At 44.0% G+C, this 20764-nt stretch overlaps 1 protein-coding gene across 1 annotated transcript in view; it reads right to left on the bottom strand.

The window, feature by feature from the left end:
* The window catches only part of SNW1 (SNW domain containing 1), a 67448-nt gene that overhangs the window by 28041 nt on the left and 18643 nt on the right, over positions 1 to 20764 (bottom strand). Inside the window, exon 2 of the mRNA XM_085626630.1 lies at positions 1746 to 1899. Within this exon, the coding sequence (XP_085482756.1) occupies positions 1746 to 1899 (154 nt within the window). The remainder of the gene's footprint in view (positions 1 to 1745; positions 1900 to 20764) is intronic.

The raw sequence follows: 20764 nt of genomic DNA, 5'->3' as shown, positions 1-20764 counted from the left end.
TTTTCGCAGTTGCTACGCTGGTGTGATCACACTAATTCCTATAAATTACCACAGAAGCAGGCAGTTTACTTGCTCCAAATATAATTACAGATTGCCAGGAGATTTGAAACAAACGTTCATCTTGAAGTACAGTGCAAACACTGTTTGGTCAAGGAAAACAATGCATTATTAAACGTGGAGACAACACTTTGGAATACATATATTTGTCAAACAAGAAAAACAAAAGATGAATTGTACGCTGCACAATAGGGAAGGGAATACTCGGCACAAAAACTACCTTACTGAACAACCTTACATATATTACAGCTTATTCTATGGCTTTATGTCCCAGGAACAATCCTGCTGTGAAGTAAACAATTTTCAGTCTCTGGGACTCTGATATTTAAGGCCAGGATAAGGATTGAAATGAAATACCCAAATGCCTCAATATTTGGTACTGTAGAATACTGGAAAGCAGTAAGACACTGAGCAGCGCAGTTTATAGGTTTCGTCTGCACACCGCTTTTAACTATCCATTTAGGAAAGACCATTTGTGGTCCATACCATTAATTTACACTGAACTTTACTTTCAGGGTAAACTTTGATTGCAAGTGATTAGGTTTGATGTCTCTCTCATGGCTTGCCTTCCTTTTTTTTTTATTTTGTCCCTCCAGTGAAGCATAGGTACTTTATCATCCTTTGACTGGCTGATCTGTTTCCGTCCACTGCTCCCATTTAGAAAACTAATTTTTTCTTTTTCTTTAAGCACTCCATAAGTACATGCGTTTTTGCATCTCCTCCCTTCCCAAATACTGGCTTCCCCCACCGCACACATCTCATGACTGGTCCATCTGACACCTCCCCTACCCCCCCCCCCCTCACAACACAAACTTGATCTCGCCTTAGTGCACTGCTTCTTGAGTTCCACTGAACAAGGCCTACCTGCTCTGAATTGGTGTTTTCACCCTCATCCACTGCTTTATTCTCTTTTTTATGTCTTCCACCCTACACTTTAAACTCATCCTCTACTGCCGATCTTCCGGTTGCTTTCCTCCACCTGCTCAACATTTGTTATTCATTTATGTTTGGGAAGGGAAGCTACGATTTGCTGCCTGGTTACTCAGCTTTTAGAAAATGCTTTCACTCAAATACCTTTTTCCCCCCAATTACCTTTCCAAATGCCGTGTACCATCATGAGTCTGTAAATAAAAAAAAATGTAAAAATGGCATCAGCGTCACTGCAGCTGTTTTTTTTGGGGGGGGGGGGGGGGCTGATGCTGCACATACTGTATAGTTGAGTTTGCATCCAGTTCTGTGCACCCCTACGTGCTCAGTCGCTAGAATGGCCACCCTGCTCAATCAAGCGTAGGGTTGGCCAAGAGTATGAGTTGGAGGAAGTAGCCTTTAAGAATGACAGATTGAGATTGTTTTAACGGCTTATCTTACAAATGCAGAATGACAGGCTTGTGTGGGATTGCAGAAGTGCACATTTTTGCCAGCAAATTCGAGAAGAAGTAACAAAAACCTTTCTTCTGTAGTTCAACTTATAGCAATGCCAATGAGCAGGAACCGAGTAAGCTAAATACCTCACAAAAGGCACATCCTCATGTTGACTAAATGTACAGCACCCACTTTTACTCTAGTGCCCAAAACATTTATGGATTAATCAATTGCACCATTGATTCTCAAATATATATTAAAATGCTGTTTTGGCCATTATCTGAAAGAACAGGAAAAATTAGAAAAACAATTAAGCAGCCATTTACCTCCAATGTTCGGGGTGTCCAGCCCTTTCTATACCCATAAGGTGGAGGTTCCTTGCGAGAAGCTACAAGTGCAGTCTGCCTTGATCTCTGAGCTCTCACTCTTTCTTCTGTTTCTAGCTGGTCCTGAGACAGTTGAGTAGGCGCAGGCAAAAAACTAAGGACAAGAGAAAAAGGTTCACATTAAAGGAAAACGCTGGTCTTTGTCCCTGAAACCGACATAGTAAGATTATATTTCATAATTGTTCACAATTACAAAAACGTTCCTAACAAATTCTAAACTACTGATCTCGTGGTTTACTTCAGGTGTGCTTAAATGTTAAGACAATGCAGGGAAACCAAATGTTGCCATCACTGCAGTACAATTGTTTTTTTAATTCTATGTCAGGACCGGCGGTTCCGATTATGCCTCTCTATTTCTTTACTGAAATACTCAGCAGCCAATAAAAACTTAGTAACAAAACTACAATACCCATGAACACTCTATGGGTCACATGCACAACCATGGCAAGAACCCCAGGCAAGCTCAGTGCAATCCTAAAAGGATGTAAGTAGATATTGTAAGATGTGGAGGGAGGAAAGCTTGCCCAAAAACCACTCTAGGCAGAGCCTATGCAATATTATACAGCCCCAACACTGATGTAAGTACTGGACGTCTGGGGAGCGCAAACAAGCTGATTTTAGCAAAAAACGCTATAAAAAAAAAAAAAAAAAAACAATTGAGGTCAGGAGCACGAAAAACGCTGCTCCGGCGTTCACTTAAGCCCTAGTAATGGATTCAGGGCAAATATGGCTGCCGCACATGCGCGGAACCGGCCGCTTGCTGACAATGAAGAGAGGACTGTGCGACAATAGAGACGCGCGTCCTCGCTCCCCGGTACCTCCCGCTCCACTCCGCGGCACCCGATCGGTTACGATAATGCTAAAAAAAAACACGCCGTATGCCAGACCGAAACGGACATCTAATATGGGTACTAAGCGGCACACAGTGTCGGGCTGCAATACTCGGGCACGTCAGGAAATACCAGCAGTAAGCCCCAATTATGCGCAACACAATGAAAGGATCTAGGCAACAGATGATCTTAAATACAGTCGCTATAGCAATGCGACTATTACATATCACAATAGCAGACAATGATAAGAGCACTTAACTGGCTGCGGAGCAGCAAAGAAAGAGGACACTGTTCCGGTGGAGGGACCTTTTATAGGCAGAGACTCTATGGTTGTGCATGTGACCCATACAGTGTTCATGGGTATTGTAGTTTTGTTACTAAGTTTTTTTTGGCTGCTGAGTATTTCAGTAAAGAAATAGAGAAGCATAATCCTCGCCTCTGTGTCCTTAATAGAATTGAAAATTCTTGTCACGAATGTTAGCAAATTTTTAATTCACTCCTAATGCAACACTCCTGGAAAAGTGAAAAAAAATATGGTCCCAAGATCCCGCCTCACCCTTGCAACTGGGGCCCACAGTAAAGTGCCATTGATGTTCTGCTCATGCAGCTTTCACCCCGCATTTCTGGCTTGGTCTTCCCTGTGCACCTTTTGTCTCACCTGGTGCATGTACCAATGTCTTTGCTCGCCACTGCGCCACTCTCCCCTGGGCTTCTCATGTCTCCTCATGGCTTGCATTAAACCTCTGTACTTCCCCCTGGGTGGTGGGCTCTCATGCAGGCCCCAAGGCACACCCACATTTCTTTCATTTCACTCGTCCTCCCATTTCGCACTCTGCCTGCACTGTGCACTTTTCTCCCCCCTTGTGGCACATCATGGCCAGCACATTAATCCTAGACAGCCAGGTGCTCTGTACTTGCCCCGTCACCACTTCTTGGGAAGAAGAGGAGGGGAAAAAGAAAACAAAAAGGGACAAAACAGAGTGTACCTTTACAGACAGGTTTGTGATGGCAGGTGTACGAAATACACCCAAAATAAATCTGAATTCCAATGACCAGAGTTCACCAAACCCTTGTCTTTGAAACTGAGAAACTTTATATGGTTTCCTGTTCACTGCTAAGCATGGCTTAACTGAAGTGCTGGGGTGCTAAACTGGGGGTGGGGAGGGTGGCGTCTCTTCAAAAGCCAGCGCCAGAGAAAACTCTGTATAGAAAAGTGTGTGTGTGTGTCTGTGTGTGTGTCTGTGTGTGTGTCTGTGTGTGTGTCTGTGTGTGTGTCTGTGTGTGTGTCTGTGTGTGTGTCTGTGTGTGTGTCTGTGTGTGTGTCTGTGTGTGTGTCTGTGTGTGTGTCTGTGTGTGTGTCTGTGTGTGTGTCTGTGTGTGTGTCTGTGTGTGTGTCTGTGTGTGTGTCTGTGTGTGTGTCTGTGTGTGTGTCTGTGTGTGTCTGTGTGTGTCTGTGTGTGTCTGTGTGTGTCTGTGTGTGTCTGTGTGTGTCTGTGTGTGTCTGTGTGTGTCTGTGTGTGTCTGTGTGTGTCTGTGTGTGTCTGTGTGTGTCTGTGTGTGTCTGTGTGTGGGGGGCGGGGGAGGGGGGGGCTAGACATACTCCAGTAGCAACCACAATTTCTTTACGGGTGAAGTCACAAGCAAACTCCAAATTAACCTGTGCTTAAACCTCTGGTAGTTTGACAAAAAGCAGTCATGAAACTTACCTTAGAGGGAACGTGTTAAGCATTTAAGCAGCACTTAACAGTAATAAAGTGAAAACACAATACAAGAAAAATCTCACACCAATTTTGAAAAGTAGAGTACAACTTAATAAAGTATTTGACACCAAAACAACAAAAATCTAATTAGTAGAACCGGATAAATCCAATTTTAAAGACGTAAGAAAAATACTGCCTAGAAGCACAAAGCACTAACTGTGGTTATCTGGTTGCGGCATTCCGGGATAAAGTCACAGGTTCACGCAGCCGCGGTGGAGCGCAGGCCGGATACAGAAACCAAGTTAGGTCTGCTGAACAAAGTACCTTAAATTCTGGTTGCGGAGCGTTTCGAGATCCTGCGGTGAGAATGTGTTGCGCAGTAGCAGTTCCAAGGAGCTGCTGGGCGGCACTGCGGAGTCCTGCATCATCAAGGATGCCACTGATGAGTGGCTTGTGATGCGAAGTCCTACATCAAAAATGTGTCGTGCACCGGTGGTTCAGAAGAAGCTGTGGGACTGCGATGAGTTGAGGAACATCACTCAGCGACAGTTCAGAGGAGACTGCGAGGAAGTGCATCGATCTGTGTCTGTTCTGCTCACAGGACAGAGGCTGGGCTGGAAGCCCATCTTCAGGTCCATTTCCAAGGGCCCAGGATTTGGGGGCTGGGGGTAGGACACAGAGTCCAGGGGCTGGTTTTAAGGTGGTTGGAGGCTTTTCTGTCCCTAAGGGTCTGATTAGGAGACCGACCAACTAGCCTTTGGAGTCACTGTTGTGGTCCTGTGTTCAAAATGCAGGTCCAGTCCTTTTCACACAGGCATCAGGGCAGTAGAGTATCAGTCTTTCTTGCATATTAGTACAGCAGTCCTTCGGAGTCTTCCACATGTCAAGAGGTGTACTGAACAGCTAGGTCGGAGGGTCCATTATTTATAGCTCGTACCCACTTTGAAGTAGAAGGTTCTGGTGGCTTTCACTGCCACAGGTGTTCAGACATATCTGCCTCCCTGCCCTAGACCCAGCTTGTCTGGGGTGAGAAAAGACTAGTGTCAAAACCCTGAGTGTGCTGGGCAGAGCCATTGTGATGTGCAAGTGTGGTAGGTAACAGCTCCTCTCCCTCATTAAGTTAGAGATGGCTCATCCTGCCAACACCTAGTCCCCTTTTGTCTCACAGTCTGGGAGCAATACACAAAGACCAACTGCCTGCTATATTACCTAGTCATGTGACCCAGGATACATACACCAAATAATTGGGACAAGAAAACGTCAACTTTCTTAATGTGGAATTTTTAGAGTTGCGACCTAAAATTCAGACTTTACCATTAAAGAGAGGTTTCAATTACAGTTCTTTAGACACCAAACTCAACATTCCTACCTACTCCAAATTGAAAGTTATCACTTATTAAATGTAATACGTTAACCCAACGTTATCCTATGTGGAAGGCAGGCCTTGCAGTAGTGAATGCCAAATTTTAAGAGTTATTCCCTACCAGGACACGTAGAAGTTAAAAGTTGATGTCCACCATTTTAAATATACTTCACCCTACCCTATAGGCTGTGGTATGGCGTGTGAGATTTGATCTAACACGCCACACCGGCACCGCGTTTTACTGCTTTAGGGAAAACTGCACAACAATACAAGCCTTAGTAGCACAAGTGTTTAACCCGCACCAATTTTTTCGTTTCTTCTCTCCTCTTAACGTTAAACCCAGAGTTCACCACTGAATACACCGGCACCTCTATTTCCTTGATCTAGTCACTCGTGATGAACCTCACAAAACATGCAACGTCACCATAACGTTTAGAATTTGGTCGTTCTTCAATGGTTTTGATTACTTCAACTAACACCACCACCACCACCACCACCACCACGTATGGGTCACAACAGTAGCTCGAATATAATGATATATACAGATATTTTAGTGCATAGCCCTTCATGATACTCATGTTTATTATAGGACTAATCCCTGTCGAAGGGTAATGATACCCGAAATGCATTGGATTTGACAGTCCATATAGTAGCAAACAGCAAATAAAGAGGAATAACCTAAAATGAAATTATACAATGTATGAATAAAATACATGTATTGAAACTCATTCAACAAGTCGTTTACTCATTATTAACCTGAAGAGCCAGTAAACGACAAACGCTGTGCCAAGAGGGAAACATTCCATGCAGGAAGTGCAGTAATTAGTTGTTTAATGACGTTCAGAATGCAAACGCCGCCCCAGAAGCACGCATAAAAACCGATAAGGCATATCAACTTTTCGCTAAAAAACCCATGTAGTTGCGTGTATTCACACCAAAGAGTTAATCGATAAGCTGTCAGCTTTAGCCTGCGTATAATACTCCTGCGCTTCTTCTCCTTGGGCTTGTAATGCTTGCAGGATCACCGCGACAGAAGATTCAGCAAAGCCAGCAGTTGAAGCAGTTAAGACGCTTTTACCCACATTAGCGAGGGAAGACGGGGAAACAAAGCCTGCCACCCCATTTGTCGAGCCACTGCTTGCAGTCAGCTCCATATCAATATAAGCAGTTAACTCTTGACTAGGGCCTTGGAGCGTGTCTTAGATCATATCCCATACCTGGGCCAGAGCAAGAGAGTTGCCGTAACCCACTCACGAAGGCGGCTGCTGTCTGTGCCAAGTTTGCCAGCAATAATCTTGTTATCGCGTGCAACACATTGCTTGTCAACTCCTTTATTATAACATCTTACAGACTTAGTTTTGCATTGCCCTTCTTCCGGCCAAGTGGTGAGCTAATTGATTCAGAATGTGAAGCCACATCATCTGGCAGAGTAGATTGGGTTAGTATTAGCAATGTTCAAGCTATCGTTAGTAATACAGCTAGAGAGATCAGCAACTGTGGCTGAGGGGCTATTGCCTGTTCTTGCTGGCGTTTGAGAGGATCTATCCCACCAGATTCACCCGATCCTTCCGTACCAATGCCGTCCCCCTCCTGCGTGTTCCCAAAATTCAGCCTCCTTTCATCCAAATCCCCCAGATTGGGTTCAGGTTGCAATTTAAGATCCCCTTAGCGAGTGCCTTTTACTGCTAGATGTAGCTGAATAGTGCCTACTTTATCAGCCCCAGCGACTCCAGATTGTTCTTGCGCACGACAGCTCAACCTGCTGCCCCCTTCAGTTGCATTCCCCTGAAAACAGATTTGTTGTATCACCAAATGGCCCGCATCAGGGCCCAGCATGCTCACCTTCTCCCAGGAAGCTCTGCGCAGTGAGCTGTAAGACTCCCATATTCGAGACAGTATCCAAGCCTGCACCCTGTGTCTCCGTTAGTGACTCCCCAGGAGCAGCAAGAACTGTCTCCAAAGGTGCATCCACCATCACCACCGCTGGCGGTATAATTGCAGAGCCGCCAGGATTTATCACTTCACTGGCTTTACCTGACTCGAACACCTTCATGAGCGGGCATCTGACTCTGGAGGCGATTAATCGTGCTGTCCTACCCATCGTAGTTGAAAGGTATGCTTCATCTTGCATGTTGGCAGGTACAGCAGTGTCAACTGCCGTTGCAACTGAGTGCGAACCGACACGTCATCCCTTCTGGACTGTTGTCTTTGGCAGAGCCATTCCGCAAAGTGAAGTGAACCCAGGTGCGTGTGCTAAGGAAAACCAGCCGAGAGAGGAGCGGGGCGAATCAATCAAGCCACGCCAGGCAAGGTTCCAAACTCTCCGTGGAGTTTCAGCAATAAGCTCAGCATCAGGTGAGGTTGTTAGCAAGCAGAGGTTCTTGCTTTATTAGTAATCCTTAATATTTGTAAGTTTGTATGAGTCTTTTTTTTTTAATTCGCGAACCATCCGCGGTTTTGAATCCGTAGAGGTTCTTCACTCCTTTTCACGTCCTCCCATGCTTCCCCGGCTTTCTGCCCTCAGTATGCAGTGGTGGAGAAACAGCTGCTCCCAGCAGAGCTCTACGCGGCACAGTCAACCCGCCATCTCTCCCTCCCCTCCCACCACCCCTAGAAAGGTTATACAAGAAATCGGTGACACTGGTATTGCACCAACAACTTGGGATGTTACAAATATTGTATTTTTCTTTTTAAAAAAGTAAGCTATTTGAAGAATGTGGTTGGTACAATATTTCTCATTAACACCGATGTCAAAACATACACTAAAGTACTGGCGTATCGCTTAGCCCCTCTGATGCCAGGCTTAGTTTCAAATCAACAGCATAGCTTTATAATAGATTGAGGTACCTCGGCACATATTAAAATGGCTATAATGGCTGATTATGCAAAACAATTGGGTAGCAACCTAGGCATGATCCTTTTAGATGCGGAGAAGGCCTTCGACCGTGTGGCTTGGGGCTGCTTATGGCCAACTCTTGCTTCATTTGGAATGACGAGCCTATTTCTTATATGGATGCGAGCTCTATAGCGTATGCCATTGGCCAAATTGTGTTACGCAGATAACCAATCCAACTATTTCGAAAACATATAGTTACCCGTCAGGGTTGCCCTCTTTTCCCACTATTATTTGCACTTTAAATGGAACCTTTTATAGGAGTACTTCTCGCTAATGCAAATATCCCACCTTTGCGATCAGGAATTGATGATCTGAAAGTTACTGCTTATGCAGACGATATTGCTATTTTTACTACGGATCCGGCTGTTTCCCGAGAAACTATTATGAACGAAGCAGAAACGTTTGCCTCCTTTTATGGATACAAGTTGAATCCTGGCAAAACACAGGTGATCCTAAATTTTAAACCAGATAGGCCTATTGCAGGGGTATTCCGAGAAACAACTTACTTGGGAATCCGTTTTACAGCCCAGATTAAGCATACACTCAGTTTGAATTATGATACTCTGCTTCAAGATGTTATTAAAAAGCTAAGAAACTGGCATAAATTACCTATTAGTATTATTGGCAGATGTCACATCATTAAGATGATGATACGCCCAAAATTTATATATTTATTTCGCTCAATTCCATAAGAGTTACTAACTCCTTTTTCAAAAAACTAGAAGGCGCAATATGCAGCTTCATATGGGGGTATTAACGAGCACGCCGTGCCATTAAATTTATAACATTCCCGTACACTCAAGGGGGCCTTCAACAAATTATACTATTGGGCATCTTTTATAGGCCATTTTTATTTATTTTGAAGGTTTTATAAAGCGCAAACATGACCCTTGCGGGTATCAGAGCGCTTTACAAGTGAGGTAGTTAAACAAATGATACAATGTACAAAAGAAACATAGTATTTCGAAATAGAGTTATGTTCCAGCTGGTTGTTCAAAGAGACCGCTTCAGTGTTCAGGTAAATTTCGACATGAGAAGAGATTTGACTTCTTTTTTGAAGTAGGCAAATGAGGGGTTAAGTCTGGTTTCTGGGGGTAGTGTATTCCAAATCCTTGGAGCAATACCAGAGAAAGCGCGGTTAAAGGTTCTCTTCTTGGCAAATCTTTGAGGCTTTAGAAGAAGGTTGCTGGAGCTCCTGGATGATCTGTTTTCACACAAAAGCTCCAATTTCTGGGCTAGATACCTCGGGGTGTTGTGATGTATGGCTTTATGCGTCATGCTATTTTTAATTGAATTCTTGCTTCGAAGGGTAGCCAATGGAGCGCTTTGAAGTCAGGGGAGATGGGGCCATTTCTTTTGGATCCTGCGATGAGCCTGGCCGCTGAGTTGAGTGATGCTCTTAAGGGGGCAGTTGTAGATCTAGGGAGTCCACAGAGAGTCGCACTCCCATATTCTAGTCTGGGAATTACTAGAGCTTGGACTGCCAGCTTGAAGTCATTTACTGGGAGGAAGGGTTTTAATTTTCTCAGAGTGCTCATCTGGAAGTTTGCTCCTTTTGCTGCAGCACGGATGTGTTTTTGCATGTTTAGGTTACTGTCCAAAGTTACTCCCAGAGATTTTGCTGAATCAAATTATAAGAGGTTGGCAGTTGAACGCTGTAAGTTGTTTAAGCCATTAGTGTATGGTGGCTGGTTGGCTAGGTGGGTGTGATTAGTAAGAATTCAGTTTTGAGGGCGTTTAGTTTGAGGGGGTTTTCAGTCAACCATGACTGAGTATTTTGTAAGGTTAGATTGAGAGATTTGATGTCATCCGGAGAATTTATCTTTAAGTAAAGTTGCATGTCTGCGTACATGTGAAAGTGGATATTTGATGAGTCGAGAATCTCAGTGAGCGGCTCCATGAATAGGTTAAACCGTGTAGGTGAGAGTGAGGAGCCCTGCAGGACTCCTAATGTGACTGGGACAGTCTTGGACAGAGATTGGTTGACCGTGAACCTTTGGGATCTATTCAGGAAGACCCTAATAAGCCCATTCTGTATTGCAAGAGATCTAGAAGGTTATCATGTTTGACGGTGTCAAAGGCTGAAGATAAGTCAAGCAGGATAAGTAGGCAGGTTTCGTTCTAGTCTAGGATTCTTAGTGCGTCATCTACTATGTGGGTCATAGCTGATTCAGTACTATGTCCTGCCCGGAAACCAGATTGGAATTTATTGAGCAGGTTGAAATTGGTGATGTGGTTGTCTAACTGGCTGAGAACACATTTTTCTAGGAGTTTAGCCAGAGTTGGGATGTTGGAAATTGGTCGGTAGTTATTTAAGTCCGTTGGGTCAGCTGTCGTTTTTTTTTTAGGATGGGAGACACTTGTCCCGATTCGAGAATTTCAGGAATATTTCCTTGGATTAAGGAGGCATTGATAATCTTTGTCCAAAGAGATCTTTGAGGTAGTTTGCAGGAAGGGGGGTCTGAGAAGTGGTTGGAGGGGTTCAAGGACGCGAGTGCTTTTAGAATTGCTTCTTCGCTATAGGTTGTGAAGGTGGCCCAGGAGGCATTATTTTTGAGGGCGAGCTTAGATGAGCCGGTGATTGGGGTTGCTAGAATGTGGGATGACTAGTCCTTCAGAGTGTTAGGCTGAGCTAAAGAGGCCGTAAGTAGGTCTGTTTTCAGGAGTTCCGTTTTTTTCGTGAAGGAGGAGGAAAATTCTTTGCAACTGGGTGGCGTACCTTGTCCAGCTTGGGGAGGGCGAGCTAAGCCACTAGATTGCGTTTTGACTAGTTCAAATAGTTTTTTGGGTCGGTTCTTGGCTTGATCTAGCTGATTTTTTTAAAAGTTTGCTTTTGAATGTCTGATCTTTCTATAGTACAAGTTTCTAGTGGATCGGAGCAGATTGAGATGATCCGTGAAAGGCGAAGACCTCCAACACCTTTCGGCTAATCTAAGGGCTCGTCTGTCCTCATTGAGTCTGCCTTCATACCAAGGTTTAGAATCTTTTGTGGAGATCCTCTTCAGTTGTAGAGGCGCAGTTGTATCTAAAATCGAGGACATGGAGTTAAAGTAGTGTGTTGTGTCAAAGCTTGATAATCAGTTAGATCTTCCGGGGGGAGCAGGAGGTTGACACTGGCAGATGTGGATAGGTCTGTTAGTGTTTCTCTTAGAATCCTCTTCCATATTTTAGGTCTCTAAGGTTGTACTGAGCGTAGTTTAACTGCTTCCTTGATGAAGAAGATGATGTCATGATGATTGGACCAATCACATGGGAGGATTGTGCTAAGCTGGATAGTTTCTGGGTTGGCAATAACCAAGTCAAGGGTTGAGCCTTTGACATGCGTGGGGCTATTGGAGATTTGGGTGAGGTCAAGGACGGGAAGGAATGTTTTGAGGCTATTTACTGTCGGGTCGTTCCAGTGGAGATTGAAATCGCCAAGTAATATTTGGGTATTATGTTGACCAGTATGAGTGGTCACGATAGCCATAAATTGCTCGATAAAGGTGATGTTATCGCCTGGCGGGTGGTAGAATATGTGCAGTGAACAAATTGGTTTGTTGTAACTTGTGATATCTAAGCAGAGGTATTCACAAGAAGATAGATCCGGTGAAGGTGAGCTGTTCACTGAGAGACTCTTCCGGTGAATGCAGGCAATACCGCCTCCTAGTCTATCAGGTCTGTCTAGTCTGGTGATGTCATGATCGGGGGGAACCAGAATGTCTAGGATCGGCGTGGAAGACTCATTTAGCCATGTTTCGGTTAGGAATAGGAGGTCAGGTTCATGAGTGAGTATTAGGTCAGCTATGTCAGCTGCGTGTTTTGAGGCTGAACTACAATTTAGTAGAATGCATTTGAGACGTGGCTTGGTGGTAGTAGGAGGTTCCAGTGTTAATGGAACTTGCATCAGATTCTCCAGGGTTATACCTCTGTTGTTGTGAGTAGGGGCTCTGTGTGCCATGCGATGGATGGTTTCGATTTGGGAGGGTTTATTCGGATTGAACGGGTCTGCTGTGGTTTGGCTGGGTGTGTGGGGATTGTAAGAAAGGAGTAGGGAATGTATATCCTTGGCAGTTACAGTGTTTATCCTTCGGAACGGTCGGGTTGTCGAATTGCGGTTAGGTACTGTTCGCCATCTTGGGGGTGGGTGCATAGGGGATCGTAAATGCATCTGATGCTGGAGTGTGGGGCTGTACCTGTGAGTGTTCCAGTTCTTATCATCGGCATGTCGTCTAATCTGGTGTTGCTGCCAGATCAGGTTCCGTAGCGTTTGGAGGTCATCTTTAATATATTGTAGTGAGAGAAGGATTTCATCGAGTCTAGGGTCTGGTGTGGGAGGCATGTTAATTGTTTGATCTAGTGGTGGGGTAGGGTAGGAGTGTAGATTGGAGGTTGGCAGTGATCTGATCAGAGATCTACAGGTAAGGCTGGCCAAGGAATAGCCAAAGAGGGAGGGGGAGAGGGGTGTATCGTAGGGGTGCGCGTCGAGATTAGGGGCGTGGATGGGTTTGGGTTGTAGAAGGGAGGGTTGCATTGGTCTGAGTCTACGTAGTGCGGACTACATGTTAGGCTGTCCGGGGAGGAGGAGAGGGGAATAGCCAAAGGGGGAGAGGCATGTATCAGAGGGGTGTGCGCCATTTACATAGCCTTCTCTCAAGTGAGGGCCAAGATTTCAGCCACCAGTTTCTTTTTGGCCAGGATAGCCACAGGTTTCTTTATCGGATCCATGACCCGAACTATTATAAGCAAGTTCACTTTAAGACTCTTAGGGACTTGGTTACTATCTGCCGGGAAATTCTTGCTAGACATTCTCTTCCAATGTATCATGATGGATTTCCCCTCTGGGATAATCCACTACTACCTGGGATTTTCCATGATGGTGTCACAAAGAGACGGGCTAAGCTTAGGATTGACAGACTTGAACATCTTTACGATTGTAATGGTGCTAAAACTTTACAAATCCTATAAAATACATATGCACTCGCACGCCAATATCATAAATATTTACAATTTAGAGACTTCTTTATGGGATCACAGGGGGTTTGATCTGTAGCGATATAGGATATATGGACATGTTTACAAGAGACATTTCAAAAGCACGCAATTCGTAAAGCATATCAATATCTGTGCCAGAATAGGACTGATCGATGCTTACAGTTAGCTTCAAAATGGAGCAGAGTGTTAGCAACAGAAGTCACTCCTATGGCAATAAATGACACCCTTATAACACAAAAATAAGCTGTTTGGTCAACTAATTTAAAGCTCAAGCAGTTTCGGACAATACACATGCTATACTATACAACGGAAAAAAATAGCCAGTTGGGGGGGTGCAAAGTGGACGACATTTGAGTAAAAAAGTTAATTGTCCGAAATGTGGATTATATGCTGCTAATATTGTGCATATGCTTGTTGCTTGCCCATTGCTATTGAGTTTCAGGCAGGGATTAAGACACGTCTGTAAGGTTTGCCTCGGCTTAAACTTGGTTTTTACTACGCAGGAGATTATGCTGGGGTACAAGGCTGACTCCATCGATTATCTTAATTACTGCCAGATTAGCTATCTCAAGGGCCTGGTTTCTCCAAAATCTAGTAGCACGGCAGAATGGTGGGCCATTGTGGTGGAGATCTTTGAGAGAGAAAGGGCTCAGGCTAAAAGTAGAGGCATACGATCGCTTCTGAAGTTTAATGCTGTTTGGCACAGAATGATAAAAGACCGATACGTGATTTCCACAAATTTTTATCTTTCTTTGTATCTTATAGGTACTGTTCATTTTTTTTTTTTTTTTAAAAGCACTGGTTAGCAGTGGTAAAGTGCGCACAATCCTAAGGCCAACAAAAACGATTTTAGCAAAAATGGAGAAGTAAGGCAAAAGGTTTGGGTGAAGACCAACTTAAGGCTGACAGATCGAACAATCTGCAATAGGAAAAACAACTGTAGGAGGTCACAGGGACTGAAGCAGGTTCAACTCCGGTCTCACTGGAAAAGGACATTCCCTCGAACACCAAAAGATCTTCACAATCGTCAAGGATTTTACCTCAGCCACTGACAACATCACTGCCTCCCTACCACCTGGCAACAACTTATTCAACTTCTTCCACTGCAAAGCCGCAAACATCTACAGCAACTTCACACACCAAACTAACCCCAGAAAACTCATCGCTAACCAACCCGCCACTAACTAAGACAGCCAACTGATCGAATTGTCAACCCTCAGCAGAAACGTCACAGCAGCAATCTTGCAGACCATCCATTCAGGGTCCCGAATGGAGCCTTTCCTCCACCACTTCTACAACCTGGGAATATCACAGATCAGCACCATCTTGACCCAAATCATAAACACCTCCATTTCTTCTGCCAGTTTCCTGGATGAATGGAAACTTGCAGAATTCATAGCTCTCTTCAAGAAGCCTAAAGGTGACTCAAATCAACTGAGCAACTTCCGAACCATCTTCCTGCTCCCCTATCCAGCCAAAATTATTGAAGAGGCCATCTACAAACTTCTCAGAACTCACCTCAAACTTCAACCACTTCTAGACAACATGCAATCAGGATGCAGAAAGAACCACAGAACCGAAACAGCTCTCATCGCGGCAACGGAAGACCTTCAAATCATCCTGGACTGAGGTGAAACAGCAGCCCTCATCCTGCTAGTCCTCTCTGCAGCCTTCAGCAACAACTCACATAACACCTTTATAAGGACGCTTAATGAGATTGGAGTACAAGGATTCACTCTCAAATGGATCTGTTCCTTCCTCATGGGAAGGACCCAAAGGGTCAAGCTGCCACCCTTCACATCAGAGACGAGGAAACGGATATGAGGAGTCCCACAGGGATTGTCCCTCAGTCCCACCGTTTTCAACATCCAAGAGCTTCATATATTGAAGCTTCCGTTTGATAGAACAATGTTATCTCACTATCCCTGGCTCACGAGCACCCAATAAGGGCAAACCGTTCCTGGGTTTCTTTTTTTCCAGTGTTAGGAGAAGGACCGGACCTGCAGTTCAGGAGTAGAGACAACGCTGCTTTGCATATGGCTGGGTCTAAACTGATGTGGCATGGGGGGCGAACAAAGATGGATGGGAATGATCACTAGTGGCTAGATTAATTCAAGCATTTCATCCATCACTTTGTTTCTTGATGCCCTATGGTTCACTATAAACAAACCTGTAAACAATCCTGGAATTCAGTGGTTATGGCCTGCAACACACACAAAGCATGCCTTTTAACACACATGGTTGGCTTGAAATAATGAACACTTCTGTATATGTTTGCTGTTTAGAATCACGGTTCAAGTTTTCTATCTCTCAAACAATACTGAATGGATTTACACCAAAGCATGCTTTCCAAGGTATACTTGCATGCTAAGTCTGCAGTAAATATTTTGGTGAATCAGATGTTAATACACTTCCGTTTGTTTGTGAAGGATTATTTGTTGCTTGAAAAAATTTATAGCCATACCACTCTAGTTCATATACACCCGATTTTTGCTCAATAACTCACGCATTGGCCATTAATCCACCAAACCAAGAAAGGGCACTGATAAGAGCCAAAACTAAATGCCTGCAAAATGTGGTGCACATGGATATCTTCTCGTAGAAAGTCGCCTTTGGCAATTTCTGGGTTTAAAATCACTGCCTTTCTGAACCCCATTATACCTTTTGATGTATATGACAAACCAGCATCAAATTTGGCACAAGAGACGAGTACATTTTGAAAAATATATACCTGCAAGTTTAGCCAGGAGGATAATTAAGAAACGGATTTGCTAAGCCGTGATGAGTCAATCTTGAGTACGTAGCTGTATCAGCATGTCCATCCTGCGATGAATTTATTAAAACATGCAGCACAAATAAAGTCTGCCACTTAGTGGCAGGCGACAGATATGCTGTGGCACTTGCTGTATTTCATTATTAGTTTATTATATTACAGAAAATCAAAAACCAGTCTAATTTATAATGGATGACAAGAAATAATGTTTGGGTTTCTATGTAAAAACATTGATCTTTTGTCATTTGCACTAGGCACAAACTGAGTTTGAGAGCTTTCAGTTTTTATTTTGTCTGCTTTTTTTTTTTTTTTTTTTAAGTGATAACACAATGAAGTACACACTGTGATTTCCCTCCACAAACAAAGACTCATCCTCCCACACACTGCCCTCTCCACCCCCCCCCAAAATACTAGGTAGATCCTCTATCTGATTGACTTGAGCACAGGTTAACTGGCTACAAGCACAACCACAAATCTGAGCCAGAATCTCTGGGACAAAGGGACAGGATAGTGTTAACCTGGGACACTGTTTAATATATTTATCCCTAGAGAACAAAGCTGAAGCCAACCAGTTGGCAGCATCGTTTGTATGGAGAGGGCAGAAATGTGTTTCCCTGGTAACTGCTAGCTCTGATAAGCTTTCCCCCACTGCCCAAAGACTAGGAGAGAGAGGATATAAATAGCTGTAAATGTAGTCAAACCAGTACCTTTCTTTTCACATCAAAAACAGATCCTGCAACATTCAGGTTAATGGAATGTGGACACCAGGAGGATTAATTCAATTGTGTTAAAATGACTGCTGCTCTTTGAGACTTGCAAAAGCTCCTGCCCAACACCTCTTCAAAAGCAGATATCCATCTTAACTGTCAACCTCACAATACCTACACCTACTGCCATCGAAGGCCCAAACCCAATAGCCTCTTGACAGGCAACCTTCACTAGCAGACAACCCTGTAAGTGCACACATTCATCCAATACACGTGCACTCTTCCCCAGGAACCCCATATGATGTTACATGTTTTAACCCTGCAATGACCCCTCCTAGGCATTACCTCACCTGTGTTCAAGACTGTCTCACTTTTTAGGTCTCGCCTGGTTTGAGCAGCGCATGCGCTGCCCTCGCCATGCGAGGGCTGCTTGGAATCGATACGATTCCAGAAGTCGTGTTGCTGCTCCGCCTACAATTCTGATTCGTAGGTGTCGTTTTGCCTCATGGATGATGCAAAACACAGTGTAATGATTGCACCGGAGGCAATCATTACACTGAAGGTTGCCACCCTGTCAGCTTTTGGCCCCGCCCACCGGGATTTGATCTTTTACTCGCGGAAATTACACGGTGCCTTTATCTTGTGGCTCACCACCATTTTTTTTCACTCCTGTTTAGCAGCCGGAAAGGGGAGCGTGAACCCTCGTTTCAGTAGGATGCTTGCCCTCCCTGCTCTTCGGTTGGGGCCAGTATCCACCCATGCTCCGGCTGCAGCGCGGTCCCCTTTCACTTTCGGGACCGCGCTTGTTATGTTTTTTTACTTCTTTACATCGGAGCGCGGCACACACTTTAGGGACACCGCGCTCCGTTTATTTTACCCGGGCTGTTCTGAAGCCTGCAGCTCGCAACGTACCCGCCTCCTTCGCGTTGGACCAAGACCAGAGCTGGAATTGCTTATATGCTTTCATGTCAACATCTGTTTACTCCAAGCCTCGTTTCCGCTGTAGTGCTCACACATCTGCTCGCGCCATTTGCGCCCTGCTTGCTGTGTCTCGCGCCTTCACCAGCCTCAGCTTACATGTATGTGCCCTCTCTCATAGAAACAGTCAATCACACAAATTCGCAGTTAACCAAAAGGCGCAATCAATATCAATGTTTTATAAATCGGGAATCAAAAAGGAAACAATAAGAGAGCAATAGCTTTGGAAAACGTGCTGGAGGGATTCATTTAGCTGGTTTCCTCCAAATTCATCTAAACCATTTTGTCTGGTGGCTTGAGAAAAGAGGCACACATTTCAAAGAACAGGCGCTTCAATAATGGAGATCATGATTATTAAAGTTTTTACAAGGATGGAAGGCTGCGCATTTGGCAGATCTAGTAGCAGGCACATAACCCGCTGAGCAGCCTTGCCACCCTGCGTTGGACCGAGAACACAGCTGGAGATGCTTATATGGATGTTGTGTCGCATCACAGCAAACACAGGCTGCCACGCTGCATCACAGCTGACTAACAGGAGGGCACGTCACTAAACAAACCTCAGGCTTCTTGGAGAGGAGCTGTGGTGCAGAGCACGGATTTCTTTTGAGACATTTTTACAAGAGCACCTGCCACCCTTCACATTCTCGCGCCAAGGTCGCAGAGCCTCAGGAGAGAGCCTTTGATGAGGCACGGGTAAATTTGTAGAATAGTTGAACTTGGATGTGATATTAATGTGTAAATATTTTCAGACTGGGCACTTGCCGCCATTGGAAATCCACAGGCAAAATTAGGTGGTTTGTTAACAAGGGTGCTTTATTTTATCAATGTGCGCTCTGTCGTCGGCCACTCACATAAAACATATATCTTAGACATAATAAATGTATGTGGTCATTAAAAAAGGTACATACAGACTACTTTTGGAATCTTTAGAAGGAAAAAGTACCACCTTAATTTGGACATTGTTTTAACTGCTTCACACATTCTTCCAGTTTAAAAAACTCTCAGCATCTGGATCCTCTTGTTGCCTTTTACTATGTGGTATTAGTACATGCTTTGTTTTTTGAAACATTTGTCAAGAAAACAGCTTCAAAATGGTGGCACACAAAAAGCTATAGTGCTGTTAACTTGAACCAAGGCTCGTCTTTCTGTCTGTGCGTTAAAAAGCCTTGGAATGTGTTCACGAATGTTTTCTGATGCAAGCATATACTCCTGATTCAAACTGCTTGACCCAGTGTGTAGTAATTGTATGGCTCTTCAATCACTGGTGGCACAGCACCCAGCATAATGTACTGCATGGCTAAACACTTTTAAGGTCCCAAAGGCGAGACCTATTGGCTATGCCAATGCTTGTTAAATGCTGTTTGCCATTCATTATTATAAGAGTAAAAAAAAGATGCAGACCATAGAACCCATGCCTGGTTTGGATGTGGCTCTCTTGTCTGGAGTGTTATAATGGGCAAACAATTATGGTCTGTAATGCAGCCGTGTATAACTGCTAGTGGCAAAGGTGAATTCCCTGTTCACTTTTTTGTTTTTGAAGTGAGAGGCTCAGCCGCATAAATCAAGAAGACACTGGTATGATGTGTACCATCTTTTGGTGTTTTCTTTGTTTTGCAGATGACATGGGATAAAACCTCAACCAGACTCACAACACATCAGACTCTCTATATCAGGCATCTCCAACAAGTAGCTTGTGAGCTACTGGTAGCTATCCACCTACCTGTGAGTAGCTCTCCAGTGTGCAGCACAGCCTGCTCAGGGATGTGGAATTCCTATAGCCAGACGCCGGGACATATTGTTTGGGGGCGAGTGTAACAGGTTTTCATGTGTATTTTGTCCTTGGGACATGTAGGCCTAACCCCCTACAGCACAAACCCTTTGGCTGCCAGTTTACAGTACCACATCATAGATCAGGGAAAGGCATTAACTGCAGCTAACATAATATTTGAGTCCATGTGTTAATGCTGTTCAAACTAGTATTAATGGTTCATTAATGCGAAGCCTTTATTATTAGGGTGAGCGCTCTAAGTAAATGTTGCAAGCTTGGATTGCACTACTGACAGTGGTTCCAGTATAAAAAGGTTTACACACTAGTTCAAAGTTTAGCAATATGAGGCTATGTTTAATGCTCCCAGAATGCGCTCTGATTAGATGCACATATTTGCAGGAGCTTGAAAGCAAGATTGAGGATTCTTTGCTTTCAAAGTAACTACAAACAAATGCAGAAACATTTCACTGAATTTAAGGCACCATTTCTTTTCAACATCATTTAGTAAAATGTGTTGATGTATGCGAGTATTTCCCAAAAATATTTATAATGGAAAATCTGTGTAACCATTTGTAATATGATTATGGGGAACATGACAATAAACAAGCATTGGTAAAGCCTGTATGTCTGAAATTGTTGGTCAGCCTTTTGGTTTTGTTAATGCGCGACTTGTTTTGGCATGGCTTTTGTAAAACCGTATTGGTGTGGAAGCTGCCGGGCCTTCACCTTTATACCAAACATTTGCAAAAGCAAAAATTGTTTTGGTCTCCAAAAGCACACATTGCCACAGTAGTTCTTGGCACTGAACAAAACAAATGCGTTTGATATGCTCTTTGTGAAAGAACAAAATGCTGTCACTCACAGTGAAGCTTGCCAATAGACACAGAATTTTGATATAAACACAAAAGGTTATGGTTAACGCCAGACCTATTTAGGGGCCAAATTATTAAATAAAGTCTCAAAGCGCACC

This window comes from Triturus cristatus, chromosome 9 (assembly GCF_964204655.1).
Source record: "Triturus cristatus chromosome 9, aTriCri1.1, whole genome shotgun sequence".
Taxonomy (NCBI): domain Eukaryota; kingdom Metazoa; phylum Chordata; class Amphibia; order Caudata; family Salamandridae; genus Triturus; species Triturus cristatus.
Note: the sequence above shows the minus strand (reverse complement) of the source record. Positions and strands in the feature narration are given on the sequence as shown.